The sequence below is a fragment of the Neolamprologus brichardi genome, chromosome 4, assembly GCF_056152115.1.
Source record: "Neolamprologus brichardi isolate AB-2024 chromosome 4, ASM5615211v1, whole genome shotgun sequence".
Classification (NCBI taxonomy): Eukaryota; Metazoa; Chordata; class Actinopteri; order Cichliformes; family Cichlidae; genus Neolamprologus; species Neolamprologus brichardi.
Window position 1 is genome coordinate 2578503 of NC_142107.1, and position 20642 is coordinate 2599144.

The 20642-nt window shown below is 39.9% G+C and overlaps 3 protein-coding genes across 3 annotated transcripts; 1 reads left to right on the plus strand and 2 right to left on the minus strand.

Annotated features, from left to right (window-relative positions):
* Positions 1 to 2817: 2817 nt before the first annotated feature.
* LOC148102885 (uncharacterized) lies at positions 2818 to 5882 on the plus strand. Its single transcript, XM_087840236.1, has one exon. The coding sequence runs from the start codon at positions 2941 to 2943 to the stop codon at positions 5506 to 5508; it is 2568 nt and encodes an 855-aa protein (XP_087696362.1). The 5' UTR covers positions 2818 to 2940; the 3' UTR covers positions 5509 to 5882.
* Positions 5883 to 9472: 3590 nt separating this feature from the next.
* Positions 9473 to 12814, minus strand: LOC148102886 (uncharacterized). The gene is made up of 6 exons (XM_087840237.1): positions 12378 to 12814; positions 10948 to 11067; positions 10627 to 10791; positions 10396 to 10515; positions 9950 to 10239; positions 9473 to 9840 (listed from the first exon to the last, which is right to left on the minus strand). The coding sequence occupies exons 1-6, from the start codon at positions 12423 to 12425 to the stop codon at positions 9654 to 9656; spliced, it is 930 nt and encodes a 309-aa protein (XP_087696363.1). The 5' UTR covers positions 12426 to 12814; the 3' UTR covers positions 9473 to 9653.
* A 4949-nt stretch (positions 12815 to 17763) lies between these two features.
* LOC102790585 (pleckstrin homology domain-containing family F member 2-like) lies at positions 17764 to 19309 on the minus strand. The gene is made up of 2 exons (XM_006797910.3): positions 19048 to 19309; positions 17764 to 18779 (listed from the first exon to the last, which is right to left on the minus strand). Exons 1-2 carry the CDS (start codon positions 19292 to 19294, stop codon positions 18184 to 18186), a joined length of 843 nt encoding a protein of 280 aa, XP_006797973.2. The 5' UTR covers positions 19295 to 19309; the 3' UTR covers positions 17764 to 18183.
* Between the last annotated feature and the right edge of the window lie 1333 nt (positions 19310 to 20642).

Below are 20642 nucleotides of genomic sequence, written 5' to 3' on the forward strand. Positions count from 1 at the left end.
CGAACACGTGAGAGCTTACTGGACCAGTTTCTCATTGATTCACAAGTCCAAATGTTTAGGAAGACATCCCTCTTTTTATGTATTCTCCTTTGAACTTGTACAGTATCTTAACTCAATTAAGAACTCCACTAACCCAAAAGCTATAAAAACTATTGGTGTTTGTGAAAAAATTAAGATCTTTCAATCACTTTATTCTTTGGCTTGATCAGTTACTTTCCCCCTAGCATATTTATATTGTTGTTTCTGAATACTGTTCTTGTATTTGTTTATCTATGCATACAATTCTTTTGTAAGTACAACCAGGGGCGATTCTAGAATCAGAGCTTTGGGGCTGCTGAGCACCCAGAGAGCTGCCCAGCCAGGCAAGATAAACCTGTCTCTGTCAGTCCCTGCATCCTTAAATGTTGTCCCAAGTTCTCTCTGACTGTCACTTTGGTGCATTTAAACCCCTGTTCCTCCCTGTCCTCATCGTCTGTTGTATTCATCTCCATTATCAGTCATCATAATTTTACCATCTCTGTGTAAGTCTGCAAATTTCTTTATTAAATCATAAGATTCTTAAATTCATCAAGTCTCTCTGTGCCTGGGTCCTCGTCACAAAACATGACATCACTGTTTTGTACATTTTAACACAATTTAATCCCCACATTTGTGAAAGAAAAGCAAAACACTTTTTTGAAAAGTCTATAACAAAACCATCAAATCTGATCAAGGTTATTTAAATGCTGCTAAAGAAGAATGGATTGGAATAAAAAAAATACATATCCTAACCTTAATTACTGGGTGAGAATAATGAATGATGCTCATAGTGAGTAAGAAGTAAACTAACCGAGTGCATTTTTTGGACAGAGATTCACTTTTAATGTGTATGTATAATATAATACAGATACATAAAAAACACTCCCAAAACAGAATAAATTGTTACAAATAAATTATTACATAATATTAATAAAAACTATAAAAATGGAGGCAACTTTGTCTGTGGTAGAATGTATACAATGTATGCAGATACTGATTTTACTAATTTAATAATAATAATTTTGTGTTGTAAGATTTATGAGTTTCATGCTTTCATAGTGGTACTTAGGAGAGCTTGACATTTTATCAGGTGGTACACACTGTAAAAAGTTTAAGAAACACTGAGAAGTGTATGTGTGCTTTTGGAAAACATTTTAAGCTGCTGTACAGAATCTTTGAAACAAGCTTAAAACATTTTTAGAATATAAACAGAGCATCTGCTTCTCTTTACAGCTCCTCACTCCACCAGGGCTGTTTGGCACTTTCTGATAGTGTGCAAATGTGATGTACGTACTGCAGCAGTCATACAGACAAGTGGACGGTCCAAAAGCTGGCCTACCTATTACTGGCTGAGGTTTTAGTAGAGTTGTGGCTGAACCACATAAAAATATATCATTAATTTTAATCTCCCCAATTATTATAATGTTATGTTGGAATATTGTTAAAGAGGGTCAAAATGTTTCAACCCAGTTTGTTTTGCAGATTCTGTATAGCAGCTTTAATATAGGGAGGACACAACTTCCAGATTGTGTGAGTAAAATCAGGGGGTTTTTTTTCTCTTTGTCAGTTTAACAGTTTCTGTTGTGCCTGTCACTGTTCCCTGTCTGTTTTCTTACCTGGTTCTTCCTGACCTTGCCCTTTCTCCTCACGTTCCCCTCTTTCCTCTCTCCCTCTTTGGACTGACAATCACACACAAATAGATTGTATTCAATTAGATGAAAAATTAAATTAATATGAAAAAATACTATTAAGATCACTAATAAAAAAAAGTCCTCTCTCAGTTTACTTTCAACCATAAGGCAAATAACCAAACCACATGAACATCTAATAAAATATATAAATATTGAAACACTGATCCAACATTATTCTTGATTCACGGATCATTTTATTTTACACTTTTACCTGAATGTGGCTCCTTTTTTTTGAAAAAACGTCCTCATATCCATTATGAACCTGGCTGTCTCTCTGTACGCACACACACGCACACACACAACAGGAGTTATAAGGTTAATGGGCATCAAGTCAGTTAGCTAGTTAGTATCCATTTCAAACAGGACAGTGGTAACAACTTTAGGCTACGGAGAATTTAAAGTTTTAGATTTTTAAATAGGCTGTATACATTTCAATGCTAGCAACAGGACGGTGAAATGTCGCTGAATTTACTACAGAGCAGGACGGATTGTAGGGTAGCAAACATCGTCGGAAAACACGTTTTCAACACTGAAGGTTACCTGGTGTAATGTTTTTCAGCTAAAAAGAAACATGGTCTGACTCCTACCTAACTATATAAAGAGTAACTGAAGGTTAAATGCAGCTAATATGTCCTGTTTTAATCCAGGCACTTACATCTCCGCTCCGCTGTGTCTCAGCCACCATCGCTCTGGCAGCAAGAGCGCTAGAGCCAGAGCAGGGGCGAGCTGGAACAAACCATTTTGGGAGGGGGGGTTATCGATACTTTTGTTGTTAAAATGTTACGTCTCAAACAAGTACAGTACTGTATGCTTTTTTATATTTTTAGTAGTGTGTCACACAAACAGCAAATATTGTCAAAAAAAGTAAGAAATCTTTGGGGGTGCTTTGATTCATTTTGAATCAAAAATGGGCTAAAATCGCCCCTGAGTACAACACCATTATTGTGGTGCTGTTTAATTCAATTTTGTATTGTACTGATGTTTAAATAAAGGTTTGAGAAAAAAAACAGTTTTCTTCTGCCATGCGCACCCGAGTTACGAGCTTAACGCGGGCGTTTGCGCATGCGCGAATTCTCGTGCATTCGAACGACTTACCTCATAGAAGGTTTTGATGTGTTACGTCAAAGAAGTCATTTAATGTGGTTTTCCTTTGATCCGGGAAAGTCCTTAAATAGGAGCCAAGCTAAGTCAAAAAGTTATCACTACCAGAGACCCCCTCGACAGTAGTTACATGTCAAACTTACCACGCTCTTTCAATTCAGAAAGTTTAGCATTTCAGGAAGATTTTAACAGAGAGAATCCGTGTGAAATAACAATGTCTGCAACACAGGATTATAATACTCAAACCCCACTGGTCGTATCACCAGATGAGCTGTCACCGATTATCGATAACGCCTTCAACAAGCTCGATGATGTACAGTGGACTTTAATAGAAAATGGAGCTTGGGATTCTGATATTCAAGCAGTTTTGGCTGATATGATTTCTGAAATCATACAGATCACCTCAGCCAACATTTTGAGACGTGCTCTTCCCGTCATTCAGAGCGATGCATCTGCAGAAATAGAAACAAATGCATCATTTGGTGACTCCATCTCAATCACTATTGCAAACCTGCTCAATATCCCAAAGCAGATATGTGGCAGTGCTAAAAAGCTGACAAAGATGGTTGAGGAGGAGATTTCAAATAAGGTCAAATATATAGTCGCCCTGGTCAGAGAGCACGTCAATTTACCATCAGACCCCGCTGTTTACGTCAGTGGGGCAATTCGGAATATTAGAAAACTGCGAGTCATGCTTTCTCATGCTCTCTCATGCTTGAAAAGATATGCAAGTAAACTGAAATGCCCGTGCATGGGAAAGGAAAGCGATTCAAGTAAGTCTGAGTCCAGCAAAGATAGCATTGAGTCCAGCATCTCAGTCAAATCAGCCACCCAGGAGGTTAGTGAGATTCTGACCAAATGGTGTCAAGATTCAGATTTGACAGATGATGAATTATCGGATGATGACAGCGATATGGAAATTGAGCCACCCGCTAAAATAGAGCAACTTTCAGAAAAGAAAGAAAGTTCAGAAAGTGGGGAATGTGCAGAAGCTGAAAGGCAGACAGAAAGTATTCCACCTGAGACCCCAGTAGAAAAAATTGCAGCTGACATTGTCAATATTATACTTGACAATCTCCAGTGCACTGACACTGATTATTCTTGTCACAGTGAGAAATGTACCTCACTCAAATCTGGATTCAACGGGGGAATCATCTTTGATAAGGTGAGAGAGTTTTTTACCTCACGTGCTCGTTCCGCACCGCAAAAATCACGCAAACTGCATTTTTCCAAGATTGCAGGAAAACATTTTGAAAAGATGAAAGGGGAGCTGAAAACAACAGTGAAGAAGAGCAAAGACTATTTTATTAGTCTGTCAAAGGTAACCCACTCCCCTGAAACTGAGAGAATGGGTTCCCACGACAGTATGAGTGTCAGCCTCCCAGGTTCAGCATGCGAAACTCCTCGTTCAAATTCTAGCATGTCTGTCCGTGCCCCTTCTAGAAGCTCATCTACTCTGGGAAACATGATAAAATCTGCTACTCCAACCAGCTTTAATGTCATCAAATCTGAAATTAGTGACATATACAGCGAGTTCACAAAAGAGAAAGAACATGACATTATCCAAGAAAGGCTCGAAAACATTAAAATAAGCGAGAAAGTGAAGAATTTCTCGAGAGAATTGACAGAGAAACTGTACGACCATTTAATGATAAGTCGTATATACCAAATTCCCACAACTGTTATGGGTAGAAGTCTATCAGACTCCGTCATCTCCAAGACACCACAGCAAGTAGCTGAATCGAGAGTTTTCTTTTCTCCTGAAGTCCTCTATGTAATCATAGAAGACGCAGTTGGAAAGTTTTTGCAAAAGATTCTGCTTTTGGTTGATGGTGAAACAATAGATGAAATTGTTCAGAGCGAAAAAGTGTCTGATGCTGTTGAAGAGATCCAAAAGGTCATTGCAAAGGGACAGAAACGGGCAAGAGACACAGAATCAGACTATTCTCAGAAAAGTGTCAGAGAATCTAAAAAACCCTGTCCTTCTAGACCAGCGTCTCTGGAAAAGCAGGTCAAGTCACCAGAGAAACACTCAACATCCTCTTGTTCAAGTTCAACACCAGTTCTCGAGAGGATGGAGAAGGAAATGTCTGGAAAGTCAGAGGACAGATTCTCACAGGATATACCCTCGGAAAAGTCTGAGGAGAAATTCTTGGAAAAGTCTGAGGAGCAAACCTCAGAAAAGTTAGAGGAAAAACTGTCTGAAATGTCTAAAGAGAAACCCTCAGAAAAGTTGGAGCAAAAGCTCTCAGAAGTGTCAGTGTCATCTCAGGCAGCAGCCGAGAACCTTGCCATGTGTCTTATAGCTAGACTCGTGGCTCAGTACAAAAAGAGCCTAAAAAAGCCGCTTTCATTACCTAACAAAACTTTAGGAGACATCATTGAACATCTCAGCAACTTGGTGCAACCTGAAATCAGCATTGAGGAGTCTATAACAAATCTGGACAAGAATGTGAGTCAATTGACCAAAAAAATGTTTAAAGGACTCGTCAAGGAGTTTGGCTCCACAGAACAGGTCATGAATGCTGCTTTTGCAAGTGATAGTTCATTTGATGAGGCTATTTTGAAGCATTTGAAAATCAATTTGGGTGTCCTCACAAGTCCTCCAAAAAAGTCCAGAATTGCCAGGTTCTTTGCAGCAGTGGGAAAAGCTATTATGTATCCCTTCAGATGCTGTTTTAAGGGCAGCGATGACTAAAGACCTTGACTTTTCCACTGCCTTGCTTCAAATCAAAATTCCTAAAAGTCTTTACAGTTTTCCTAAAAAACTATTATATCTTCACTGTGTCTCCTTTGTGTTTTCCATCGTACCCAGCCAGCCGCAGCAGATGGCTGCCCCTACATGAGTCTGGTTCTGCTGGAGGTTTCTGCTTTTTAGAGCAGTTTTTCCTCCCCACTGTCGCCAAGTGCTTGCTCATAGGGGATCATTTGATTGCTGGAATTTCTAAAGATGGTGTTTTGAACTGTAAGGTAGAGGTCCTACAGGCCCTCCACCTTACAGTTCAAAACACCTTCGGGAGACTTCTTAGTTAATTGGCACTAAAATTAAATTTAAAAATAAATAAATAAATTAAAAACAAGTTGACTTTTGTTGTCTTTTCTTGATGTCAACCACAAATTAGAAAAGTGTAGCATATGTGTACTCTGGTCATCAGTACTTGTATTTTAATGTATTACAGTATAATTTGATATAGTGATCATTCTGTGACAAAACCAAACCTTCTGCTCAACTGTTCACAATAGAAAAGTTTAACGTTTATAATGATTGCTGTAAATTTTAGCTTCATATATCAGATACTTTCCTGTTTTCAAATATTGGTTAAATGTTAAGAGATATATTCTAAAACACTTCTTCAGCTGAGAATCAGAGAGGAGAAACACACAGTTTTACTTGTTGCTTAGCAAGGGCAGCTCTGAGCTCTCGCACGAGAGTGAGGGCTCAGGGACTCGCAGCTCTGAGACTGCCCTGGTCTTTATTTTATACATCAGTGGGTGTTTGTTCCTTACATTGGAATGTGGATGTGTATATGTATGTGTGTGTGTGTGTGTGAGAGAGAGAGAGAGAGATATCAGGGTTTGTATATGGACGCAGTGCAGCTGTTCCCTGATCACCTGCAGGAGTTTGTATATGGGACGCCGTTTGTAAAGTGAAACATGCTGAAATTAACGGCAACATTTTTCCACATTTAGCTCAAAACAAGTCCTTTTTTACAACATTTAGTAAAATATTTGTAACTTTTCATATTTAAAACAGAATTTTAAATGTTAAATCTAAATGTTAAATCTAAATATTATATTTAAATCTAAACCTAAATGTTAAATCTAAATGTTAAATGTTAAATCTATATATTATATTTAAATGTAAATCTAAATGTTAAATCTAAATGTTTAGGCTAACATGCATATTTATTGCACGGATCAGCGGAAATACCAAAATAAAAGCTTTCCGAAAACCACTGGTGCAAAAGTGTGCCGTTAGTGGTTGTAATGATAACAGCAAATCCTTATTTGCCTAGTATCATGTTTTATGTTGTTAATACTCCTAGACTGTAGGGGGAGCTAGAGAGCCAGAGGACGTTACCTCGGAGTAGACTGTGATGGCGAAGCTTTGTTTACATGTGAACCACAGTTCGATAAAATACCTTCTCTTCAAGTAATGGTGTCATTCTTAATAACCCACAACAACATAAAGAAACAAGACAGTGGTCAGACACGTTCTCACTCCCTAAGTGTAATAATTTTAATTTTAATTTAATAATTGTCAACATTTTATGCTTTCGGGTACCCAACACGTTCCTAAATGACGGCATCGGAAAAAGGAGAGCACATGAGAACCGTTTGGACTCAATCTACACATGTTCGTTCATTTTCTAAAAATCGCTTTGGAAAACACTATTTTACGTCATTTAACTGCTAGTAAAGGTTAGGAATAAGGTTAGGGATAAGGTTAGGTTTAAGGCTGGAACGTAAATTATGGCGGGACCGTCATTCCACTGGAATTCAGCCATAACCCGGAGCCAACCATGAGAAAGCACGTCCGGCGATTTAGCTGAAAACATCGGAAGATCCGTTTTGTCGGCTATCCAAAGGTTCAGCAGTAGTGCACTCTTAGCAGCTGCAGTCTCCACTTCACAATCGCTGCAGCACATGTCCAGCAAAATCGCTGGACATGCTCGTAGGCAAGAAGTGAAGCAGCACATGGCGGGAAGAAGTGAGGGGGAGAGCAGACACAATTTTGCACCGGAGGTTTTCGGGAAGCTTTTATTTTGGTATTTCCGTTGATGCGTACAATAAATTTGCACGTTAGCCTAAATATTTACTTTTCTGTAACATTTAGATTTAACATTTAACATTTAGATTTAACATTTAACATTTAGATTTAAATATAATATTTAGATTTAATATTTAACATTTAGATTTAACATTTAACATTTAGATTACAAATATTTTACTAAATGTTATAAAAAATTACTCGAAAAAACATGTTTTAGGTAAGGTTTTGAGCTAAATGTGGAAAAATGTTGCCGTTAATTTCAGCATGTTTCACTTTACAAACGGCGCCCCATACCTACATTATATAGATCCCTCCAGTCCTTTTCGGCCACTTGAAAAACATCACAGTTTTTTAAAGGACTGTGATTTTTTTGTAACTTCTGCAGTCCTCCAGGCCAGACCTCGTTTGAAAACGACATTTTTAATGTCAGTGATACTTTTTACCTGAATAAATGAAAGCTGAATAAAAGTCACATCTGATGAAAGGAAGTTTCTTTTTGGATCAAAATGAATTGATCTCATTCATGAGAAAAACGTTTGACAGATTATATGACAGCAAGTCATTTACATCTGTTACCATCAATTATTTTTTGGCAAATACCAGAAATCACTTTGGCAAACGATCACTTTTTGGCACAACACTGGGCACCGGTCATTAGAGAACATGAATGATTATTGAATATTTAGTATGCAAACAGAATGACATAAATCTCTAGCATTCTGCACTTTATTCAACGAAGTTAAGTAATGTGTTGTCTTTAAAAAGACAAAGGTGTGAGTGAATTAAAGTTGGATGTTATGTTTTGTTCACAGTGCTTGAATATATATCATGGTCAAGAAGGACTTCTTAAGCCATTTTGAGTCAGATAAACACTCGGTTCGCAGCCGAGTGTGAAGCAGCGGGAATGAGGATCAGCACCTCCAAATCTGAGGCCATGGTTCTCAGCCGAAAAAGGGTGGAGTGCCCACTCCGGGTCGGGGATGAGTTCCTGCCCCGAGTGGAGGAGTTCAAGTATCTCGGGGTCTTGTTCGCAAGTGATGGGAGAAGGGAGCCGGAGATCGACAGACGGATTGGGGCTGCAGCTGCAGTAATGCAGACGCTGCACTGGTCCGTCGTCTTGAAGAGGGAGCTGAGTGTAAAAGCGAAGCTCTCAATTTACCGGTCGATCTACGTCCCTACCCTCACCTATGGCCACGAGCTGTGGGTAGTGATCGAAAGAACGAGATCGCGGATACAAGCGGCAGAAATGAGCTTCCTCCGAAGGGTGGCTGGCCTCTCCCTTAGAGATAGGGTGAGAAGTTCAGCCATCCGGGAGGGGCTCAGAGTAGAGCCGCTGCTGCTCCACATCGAAAGGAGCCAGCTGAGGTGGTTCGGGCATCTGACAAGGATGCCCCCTGGGCGCCTCCTGGGTGAGGTGTTCCAGGCAGGTCCCAACGGGAGGAGGCCCCGGGGCAGACCCAGGACACGCTGGAGAGATTATATCTCTCGGCTGGCCTGGGAACGCCTTGGTGTTCCCCCGGATAAGCTGGAGGAGGTGGCTGGGGAGAGGGAGGTCTGGGCCTCTTTGCTTAGGCTGCTGCCCCCGTGACCCGGCCTCGGATAAAGCGGATGAAGATGGATGGATCTTTCAAAATAAAAGTCCTATGAAGGTTTACAGTTTTCATCATGTGATCCAAAAATCTGTGTTCTGATTATGGTTTATGCGTTTTTAAAATCAGTCAGGCAGTCATAAAATAGTTTGAAGAGACAATTCATGAATGGAAATGCAGATGTCATCCTGCATCACATTTTTGTAGTACTGTGCAGTGCATTTTCTCAGCAGTGACCTTAAACAGTTGTCCAAACACACAGTGGAATATATCTATAATACACAGAAACACAAACTTGTGCAGAAATTACATTTTAATCATCAAAGTCACATGTGAACTATTTACAGAAACATTTGTCATATATTTACAGTGCTTTTATCTACAGTTGATTTGTGTGTTTCACAGTTTTGTAGCAGTCCTCCTGCTGCTCTACATTCACTTCTCCTTTGCTCTTTTGCTCAGTGGATGTTGAGGATTTGGCTAACTCGAAATGTCAAAATCATATTGTGGGATTTTGACTTTTTGCCCATACACCATGTCAATTTCTTCAAGTCCGTCCTCGTTAGTTGATGTCTCCACCATAGGACGATTCAGTCTCTCCCACAGCTTTTTCTTAATGCTTCTCCCCAGCTCTAGACTGTAGGGACGTTTGCGGCCATTCTTGGACCTGCAAGAAGAAATTCAATCAAAATGATGCATGTGGTCAAAAACCATACTGTAACCATTTTAGAGCTGGCGATTTTAAAAAGTGACAGGACATTTGGAGACAAACGTACATCAGCATGCTATCTACCACCTCATGGTAGACTCGCTGATAATCTTCCACTGAGAGGTTGTGGATTTTTAAAGGGCTGTCAGCGGAGCTGGTTGGCTGGTGGTCGGTACTGCATGGCTCGGGTCTGGGGGGCAATTTTTTTGCCACTGGCAGGTCATCATGTGAGATTGCAGAGGGAGGCACTGAGGTCCTTGGAGGTCGGGAAAAACTGGATGCTGGGCTTCGCTTCCTTTTCCGGGGCTGACTGACTGTTCTGTCACAGCGCCGGGGTCTCTGGGTTGAATTAATAACCTGGGGAAAGGTCAGAAGCACACAAGGGAATGTCAGTAGTTAATAGCGATCTCATTTTTTTCAAACAAGACAAAAATCTAAATTTGATGAACCACAATGAAGTCCAAACTCCAAAACCCTCAAATGATTCTGTTCCTGAAATTTTACACATCCAACCTGGTCCTTGCTGCAGCACGGTTGCTTCCTGCAGGCTCTGGGTTTCTTCGCATCACGGGCCTGGCATGCAGTGTTTCTCTTACAATAATTATGGTCTTTGAGGTGATCGGGCACAGTAAGCTGCAGGTATACACAAAAATGACAGTAATGCAGACATCAGTTAGTAGTTCATGAAACATTTAAAAAATAACAAACCCTTTCATATGTCCATAAACGACTTAAACCACTTGCATGGTTGAATTTTTTTGCCACTGGCAGGTCATCATGTGAGATTGCAGAGGGAGGCACTGAGGTCCTTGGAGGTCGGGAAGAACTGGATGCTGGGCTTCGCTTCCTTTTCCGGGGCTGACTGACTGTTCTGTCACGGCGCCGGGGTCTCTGGGTTGAATTAATAACCTGGGGAAAGGTCAGAAGCACACAAGGGAATGTCAGTAGTTAATAGCGATCTCATTTTTTTCAAACAAGACAAAAATCTAAATTTGATGAACCACAATGAAGTCCAAACTCCAAAACCCTCAAATGATTCTGTTCCTGAAATTTTACACATCCAACCTGGTCCTTGCTGCAGCACGGTTGTTTCCTGCAGGCTCTGGGTTTCTTCGCATCACGGGCCTGGCATGCAGTGTTTCTCTTACAATACTTATGGTCTTTGAGGTGATCGGGCACAGTAAGCTGCAGGTATACACAAAAATAACAGTAATGCAGACATCAGTTAGTAGTTCATGAAACATTTAAAAAATAACAAACCCTTTCATATGTCCATAAACTACTTAAACCACTTGCATGGTTGAATAACTTGTCCACAGTGATTGTAACGACAAAAAATATCCAACATGTTCACATAAAATCATGAGAGCTAAAACCAGGACAATGCATCAAGGTCAGTGTAATAAAAGACGTGTCAACTTATGGGCTCGTGGTGTTAGAGCTTCACTGCTGCATACCCCCAAATGACATGTCAAATAATAATTTGCATAAGCTAAACAAACACCAAAGTCCATGTTGTATTAAACTCTAATTTCTGTTATAATCATTGCTACTTATTGCCGTTTTTGAACAATGCAGATGCACAAAATACCTTTGTAACTGGCTAAGCTTGGTCACGTGTGGCACTTATATGGTTTATAATGACACGTAGGATATAAAGAAAAGCAAGCTGCAATAATAGGAGAGCCCTGCCTTGTGTGTGTGGGGTAATGAGTTCAAGATCATCATTAGGCTGTGGTGTAATGAGGGACCTCTACCCAGAGGTGACTGTCTTGTCAGGTGAATAATTGTAGCATAAGCCACAATGAAGAAGGAGATTAAAACTTTAGTTAAAAAAGCCCAAAAGCAGAAGCTTTGAGTATTTTAAAGATGATCACAGTTACATGTGGCTCCTGTAAACATGTGAGAGTGTGTATACATTTGAGAATTCAGATGATGCTGCAGAACATTGCTTGCAAATTTGTAAATAAACATTTTGGGGATTAGCTTTTCTACAGTGAATAAAGTCTCAGTGTTTACTGTTTTTATTCCCCGATTTTAGTTTTAAATACAAAATAAAGGCCCCCAATCAGGAACATGCACAGCCCACCCCCACACCCCCCAAAAAAGCTAGAAACAGGCCTGGTGATCATTATGCACTTGAGTTAATTCGAGATGGAGGATACTCTACTTATTAGCAAAAACTGAACATTTTTATCCCAGCTGCAAACTTTGGTGACATGTCTGCCACAAGATCATTTAATACACACTAAAGAAAACATTATTATAGGTAACATGCTAGTTTAAATGACGTTATGCACAGCTTACCCGTTAACAGCTACAGTGCAACAGTCTAACATGCAAGTATAACTCCCACGTGCACAGGCCTAAATGGGAGTTTTTTAATGCTTTTTATCCACATTTATGTCGTCTATATTTTCACGTTGCCCTGTTGCAAAGTGAACTCTTTCTGAGTAAATATTCAAAACTTATTGAAAATGGTCATAAAAGCTCACATTTTCCATGATGGATGATGGTTGCTGGGTCGCTTTCCTCCGTGACATGGGAGTTGGACACTTGTAAGGCTGCAAGAAGTCTTGAGCAGAAAGTTGTCTTACTTTTGCAGAAATTTGCAGAAATCCCTTGTAGCTTTGCACAACACGTTGAGTGAAAAGTGTCTGAACTATACCAAAAGATGCAATGCAAATAGAACCTGGAGACGCATAGCAACCACGCAACCTGTCATGTTAAATCACGCATTTTTGTACCTACTATTAAAAATCACTGTAATAATTGTTTTTAGTGAGTTTTTCCCTCAGTTCAACCTCAGTTATGGCGGCTTTATTAATATTTAGGCATCCACATAATTACTCCATCAAAGTGGTGCGTATGATCATATGAAAATACGTCAAAACAGCGCAAAAGTGGTTTTATTTGCCACATCATATCACAGCAGCTCATTGTATTTGAAAACTACTGGATTTCATAAGTTGTGCTTATTTTATAAATGGCCCGGAGAGTAGCAAATTCTCTCTTTCTACTCACTGTACTGAACCCGCTGCACTACCCACTTTCACCAATAGGTGTCACTGTTTTACCGTTGAACCAGCTACGTACAGCTCCAAAGTCAATCGCTATAGAGATCTGTTGCAGTAATAACTTCTTTCCTGTGTCTGTATAAAAATCTCTCTTATGCTCTGTCAGTTTGCAGTGCCTTAGTCTCTGGTGACATTTTTGTTGGCTCATGCTCATGAATCCACAGGCAACGCACACTGTCTGTCCCAGCCTCAGAAATGGATTTAAGACGTTTTAGTTTGATATATCACCCTGTGGTCAGTTTTTGACATTCGTTTTGTTGCGGTCTTCAAAACAGAAAACAGTTACATCTGAAAGAAGATTTTAAATAAAACAAAAAGGGACAATTATATAATACATAAATGTAAATTGTTTATTTTTTATACAGCACTTTTCTGCTCCACTTGCACACTTAGAGCACTTTATGAAACATGCCTCATTCACCCATTTACACACACATTCATACCCTTTTATAGTGTTTCTTTTTAAATAAAATTGACATACATTCACACTCTATACTGTTTATGTTTGTTGTTGCATCACTAAAATAACTTTTTTTTCTTGAGCTCTTATCTGGAGCTCATCTGAGTTTATTTCAGATTGTGGGAAGAAAGAAAATGAGAACGCAAACCCCAGCTCATCAGGGGGCCTGAACCAAGGATTTTTAAAATATTATTTTATTTTTGCTTAAGCAGCATGAACCCAGATGGTTTAAAAAACAAAAAATCGAATGGCATTACAAGACTGGTCTGTGCAATGTGGATTTCGGTAAGTGTATAAAAGAGGTAACATTTCCTTGTTCCATGTGGTCATAAACAGGTTTCTCCTCATTCTAAGAAAGAGTTGGATGTTTACAAAATATGTGACGGCGTCACCATTTAGTTAGAAAAACAAAACAAAGCTACACCGTCAAAAAAAAGTTCTGCAAGTGTTTAAACCATAAAAAAAAACAAAGTAATCATTTAAAGCACAAAAAATGATGGAAGGAGGTTAAAGTTTCATTGATTTTTGAGATTATGAAGCTTTTGCCTCAGGCCTGTGTCAAGAAACATTAAAGCTATGGAGCAGTTCCAATAAAAAGTTGTGCTGTTACATATTTGAAAGATTACCCACACAAATGTCTGACAAAGAAATTGTTCATCCATCAGTGAAAGCACAGAAGATACTCTGTCTATTCATTGGCACACCTTCAAACCTGGTGAGAAGACGGTAAGGTAAGAAGTAAAAGTGCAGGGCACATAAGGAAGGTAAATAATAAATATGCACCTTTACTGGCGTAACGCAAAAACAGGAAAAAGTCCCAAAGAGCTAAGCTGTGCACAAGGAAATAAAACAGAACAGGAATCCAACACCTGAGCACAAGAAAAAGGAAGACAGGTGAACACCATAACAAAGGGGAAAGTCAAGACTATCCACTACGTTGACAAAAGTATTGGGCCAAACTCTTTGAATCTTTGAATTTAGATGTTTTCAGTCCTGTGGCATTAGGCGTGTAAAATCTAGTACCAAGCCATGCAGTCTGCCTTTATAACATATTGTTTGTGAATGAACGGGTTGTTCTTAAGAGCTCACTGAATTTGAGTGTGATAGTGTGATAGGATGCAACAGTTGCAACAAGTTAGTTTGTGAAATTTCTTTGGTCCTACATGTACAACAATCAGCTGTTAGTGCTATTGTTGCAAAGTGGAACCACAGCAACTTAGCCATGAACCTTTAGAACTTGTTCTCGCTGAGTGCTGAGTCTATAGCGTGTAAAAATCACCAACGCTCTGTCAACTCAAAGCTGCAGAGTTCCAAACCTTCTGTTAGATTCCCAAAAGGTTGAAGAAGTCCTTTGGATGAGCGATGAAACGTTTCTCCCACTGAAAACGCTACGTCCAGTTGAGCAGAATCAACCTTTTGGGATTTACTTACCTGGATTATTGAGCATGCATCAAGGCTCCTGTGAGATTAACATCAGCAGAGAAAATGTGTGCTGGGAGCTTCATTTATAGGTTTCCTGAGTTCCTATGTGTGAATGAAATATAATGTGAAGTTTTTAGTTGATGTCACAGTGGTGGGTTTGATCACCGGGAAAAATGAGGTGGTTTACAGCAAGGAGCTGGAACATTTGGCTGCTTAGTGTGGATATAACAATGCCACCCTTAACTCCATGAAGACCAAGCAGTTTATTGTGGACATCAGACAACAGAGGGATAGCTTCACACTCCACTTAACATCAGAGAGAGAGAGGTGGAGTGTGTCTGTAGCTTTAAGCTTCTATGAGTCCACATCACAGAGAGCTGGGCATCTCGTATACCCAGCTCTCCTCCACTCCCAACATACCGTGGAATGGCAGCTTGAAGAAGGCTCACAACACCATAAATGACTCCTCCCATCCAAACTACAAGCTGGATCTAAACCAGGGATGTCAAATTTATACTACAAGGAAATTGCATTAAATTGGCGGGCCTAATTATATGATGAAACACAGGTGAGAGTAATGACGATGGGGCTTTCAGTCAAAAATGAGAGGAACAAAAGCAGGAAAAAGGCTTGAAAAAGACAGAAAAAAACCCTAACCTACAGACTAAAACAGGAAATGACAAAAACATGAAAAACTAACACATGAAGACAAACATTCAGGCCGGAGGCTTGAAAAACCAGAAACACAGCCAATGTAACAAGGATCAAACAGAAACCTGAAACTATGACATGTTGATCATTGTTGGCTCGCAGACAGACAGGCCCTCAGGCTGGTAGCAGAAGGGTAGAAAAACACATCTTCTCTCACAGGATGGTCACATAAATCAGTCAACCTCAAAGAGCAATTAATATTACTCCCCAACATTATCATATCTGCTATACATAAATAATAATAATAATAATGATAATAATTAAAAGAATGCCAAATATATCCAAGATACTGACAGGTGAGGGGATAAACTTTCAACAGTTAAAGCAGCACATCATCTGCCAAAGCCAGTGGTCTATTTTTCATATTTCAAGTAAGCAGTCTGAATCTGTGCCAAGATCTTCATTTCCTCATGCTCCACCTCTTCACCAACTTTCAGGAAATTCGCTGACAGATAAACAAACAGACAAATAGCTCTATGTGTCTGATCATATTGTAATTAAAGCATGGGAAGCCCCAAGCATCCCAACAATATGGTAATTTTACTTTTGAACCACTAGGTGTTCTAGTCTTTGTGGCTGTACTTCTATTATTAAATTTCTCAAAAGGGATTCATGTATTTTTTCTTAAACCAACAAGTATTTATTTGTACTTCATGCTCTGTGTTGATCAGTATATCAGTACTGGTGCTGATATTAAATGGGTTCTGTGGAAACCATTCCACACGACTGAGCGAGAAGCAGTTTGCCTCTCAGTACCCTTCACCGCACAAGGAGCCATTTTTGGTAACTTAAATGGACATCAACATTGACCTTGTTATGACTCACTGTGATTTCGTAGAACCAGGTGAATTTCTTCCAGTCAATCAGCAAGGATCAGGTTATGTGGCAGATAATGCTGTGATATCACTGCATCAGATCGATCAGCCTGAAGTACTTCAAACTTCAGCGTTCTTCAAGAATTCAGGAAACTGGGTGTTTTTGGCCTTAGCTACTCACACACTTGTCATCATCAGAGATGGGCACTAACACTAGGACGTGCTACAGTATGATATGTATGTTTGTATGTTATATTTATGAAAAATGCCAGTGAGAAGTAAAGTGATGATAAATCACTGGTGCTGTAAAGGTTCTATGTGTTTTCCCGAATGGTTTTTATATACATGCTTATTGGAAAAATGTATACCCTAAGTGGGTGAGGAACTATATATGGTTACTTCAGGATGTCCAAAAAACTCACTGAAAAGCCTTCAGCTAATCCAAAATGCTGCAGCAAGAGTACTGACAGGGACTAGAAAGAGAGAGCAGATTTCTCCTGTTTTGGCTTCCCTTCATTGGCTTCCTGTTAAATCCAGAATTGAATTCAAAATCCTGCTCCTCACATACAAGGTCTTAAATAATCAGGCCCCATCTTATCTTAATGACCTTGTAGTACCATATCACCCTATTAGAGCACTTCGCTCCCGCTCTGCAGGCCTACTTGTTGTTCCTAGAGTATTTAAAAGTAGAATGGGAGGGAGAGCCTTCAGTTTTCAGGCCCCTCTTCTGTGGAACCAGCTTCCAGTTTGGATTCGGGAGACAGACACTATCTCTACTTTTAAGATTAGGCTTAAAACTTTTCCTTTTTGCTAAAGCATATAGTTAGGGCTGGACCAGGTGACCCTGAATCCTCCCTTAGTTATGCTGCAATAGACGTAGGCTGCCGGGGGATTCCCATGATGCATTGAGTTTTTCCTTTCCAGTCACCTTTCTCACTCACTATGTATTAATAGACTTCTCTGCATTGAATCATATCTGTTATTAACCTCTGGCTCTCTTCCACAGCATGTCTTTTATCCTGTCTTCCTTCTCTCACCCCAACCGGTCGCAGCAGATGGCCGCCCCTCCCTGAGCCTGGTTCTGCCGGAGGTTTCTTCCTGTTAAAAGGGAGTTTTTCTTTCCCACTGTCGCCAAAGTGCTTGCTCATAGGGGGTCATATGATTGTTGGGTTTTTCTCTGTATCTATGAAGCACCTTGAGGCGACTTTTGTTGTGATTTGGCGCTATATAAATAAAATTGAATTGAAAAACACTGTAACATGCTCCAATAAGACTCTGAGGGCTAAACAGAGGACTTATTACTAAATGATGAGCGATTTTAGTGTTGTAATAACATCACTCACAAATTGATTATCTGCACTTTATTGTTGAGGTTAAGGAGCAGCAAAAGAGCAGATACTGGATGCGAATACTTTACATGCATTCAAACAAAGAAACGTGCAATTCAGAGTCACATGCACAGGAAGAAGACAGTGCTTTTTGGAATAGAAATATCCTTTATTGAGAAATTCAGCTGTTCCAGCAGCAAAGTGACAGGCAGATGGAGCATTATTTATTTAACAAGCATGGTTAATGGCACTGAATATGTACAAAGATTATATATTCTTGTCTTTTTAAAATGATTTTTTCTACTCACTCCTGATTTGTTATTTACAGTGCAAATTGTTGCGTGTACAGACTTAAGATTAAAACACAAATAGACACAAACAAATAATACGTTGTCACATTTATCTTTACATTTATGTAACTTCATGTAAGAAAATCAACTTTGTGTAATCTGAATCCATTCAAAAGCGTCTTTGTTGCAGTTTATTGGCTACTGTGATGGTATTGACTTTGGGTAATCATAAATGCTCAGTCGTTCCCAAGTCCCGTTTTTGGTGTCCAGCCAGTTGCTGGGAGAATAGACCCCTATCTCTCCTTCCTCCACTTTCTCATTTTCCTCTCCAGAAGGACACAACTCTTCCTCCTCTGAGCTGCTTTTCCCGGCGCTGCCTCCCCTGTCACGAACCTTGTCTTCATTAATATTCTTGTAGCAGAAACTGCAGATCCTCAGCTTTTTAGTGGGGTGGATGTGATCGATAACGGCACGCTGCTTGGAGCATGAATTGCAGACCAAGAAGCCGCAATTCCTGCAGTGGTGTCGACGATTGACCCCACCAAACTTTGTAGAGAGGCACCGCATGCATTTGCAAGCAGCCGGATCAGGAATCCAGGAAACAGCAAACTTCTTGGAAGGTTTGCGGCTGGTGGCCTGCATTAGGCTGGACTGGCATTCATTGATGTGCTCTATCCAGGCCTTCTTCTCCTCGTATGAAGGGGCGGACACAAAAAAAGACTTGCTCGGTGTTCGGATCAGCCACTGATGCTTGAATATGTCACTGTCCTCCAGGTCTTCCAGCTCAATGTCCTCTAAAATCATAGTGATTTGATAACAACATAAAAATTACATGGATAAAGTGGTACAAGCAGAAAGCTGAACATATGAAGTTAAACTAGCACAGCACACTTGCTATTTTCTACCTGCCAGTCATATTATGAACAGTATTCAATAGTGTTGGCTCTTCTTGAAGCTTTTGTCTATATTTCTTTCTCTTCAGTCATAAAATTGTTCTTTAGCAGTTTCACATTAATCTTCTCACAGTAGGTTAGCTGCAGGAAACGCAGATGAATGTCTCACCTAAAGGGATGATCTTCTGCTTTTTGTACCAGCGACCAGGCACAACAACGCTGCCGTACACCAGAATATCAGTGAAGAGGAAGAAGATTTTCTGCTGTATCTTCTTGCGACCCTGCTTTAACACAGTTCCCTCTCCGATTAGAATCCGGCCCGGCTTGGACAAGGGCTTCCCCGCTTGATGGAATGAATTCTCCACCGCCTGCACACGCTCTTGGTTCTCTCGTTCAAAGATTGGGTGATCCATCATTTCTTTGGCGTGAACAAGTTGTGCAGCTTGATAGTGTCTGAACTCCAGAGTGCCTTTTTAAACTATTGGTGGTGATGTAACGGGGCGGTCCAAGTGACAAACATGTTATACCGGAAGGCAAGAAAAGGGAGTAGTGAGGCAGTACTTACTGGAAAAATAGAAACTGGTCAAACAAAACAATCAAGAAAGAAAGAACATGTAAAAAAAAAAGTGGAGTCCCTGATTGTGGAAAGATTATACAGTATTACATATTTATAAGTTGCTTTAAACGAGGGAAGCTCCCTTTTGTGCAACAACAACTTTTACTTGCTATTTCCAAAACAAAATCTTAATTCTTATTTGGCAGAAGAGTGTACGGTAAAATCAACAGTATGATTGTCTCCCTCTGCAGAGTCACTTCACAGAGAGGTGCAGGAATGTCAGAATTCTTTTCCCATCCTTAATGAAAAAAACAAAACAAATTATGCTTGCACAACATTGCTCAATCAGCATTTTGAGCATTTTTATTGAGAATGCGAACATAAGTTTTGACCCTTTGGGTTAGGGGTGGGATGCCCGGCAGGCTGACTTTATGATTCTTTTCGTCTTGCTGAAAGACTTCTAGAGTGAGATGTTTTCATTTTTAAAGTTTTTTGTTTTTCCATATTCTCACGGACCTTAGGGAAAAAAAGCATTTTTTAAGCTCTAACTCATGCAATGTGACATTTTATGTCAGGGTAACCTGTAAAATGCTTCTTGATGAAACAACAGATTAAAATGGAATAACAAAGCAATCAAAGAGTTAAAATTCATTGTAAAACAGGTTATGAAACTCAGCCACCCACATTATGTAAAACAAACACAGTGCACTGCTTTATGCTGCCAAGTCCTTGGCATCTTTAATTCAGTTCTAAATATAGAAACTAACTATGCAAATTAGGCAGACAGGAGGTCATTTTATTTCATGCCTAAAGTCTTCTATGTGGTGTGCACAAGGCAGAATTCCTGGATGTTTCTGTTATCGCAATGGGGAAAAACAGTTGCCAGTAAAATTGTCAGTTGTGGACTGAAAGTAAAAGATAACCTATTTATTAATGAATAAATAAAAACAATGCACAACAATAAATGATAAACAATTATTAACTCTTTTTTTTTGCCTGTACTTAAGCAATGGGGCGATCGTGGATCAAGAGTTGGGAGTTCAGGAGTTCGCCTTGTAATCGGAAGGTTGCCGGTTCGAGCCCCGGCTTGGAAAGTCTTGGTCGTTGTGTCCTTGGGCAAGACACTTCACCTGTTGCCTACTGGTGGTGGTCAGAGGGCCCGGTGGTGCCAGTGTCCGGCAGCCTCGCCTCTGTCAGTGCGCCCCAGG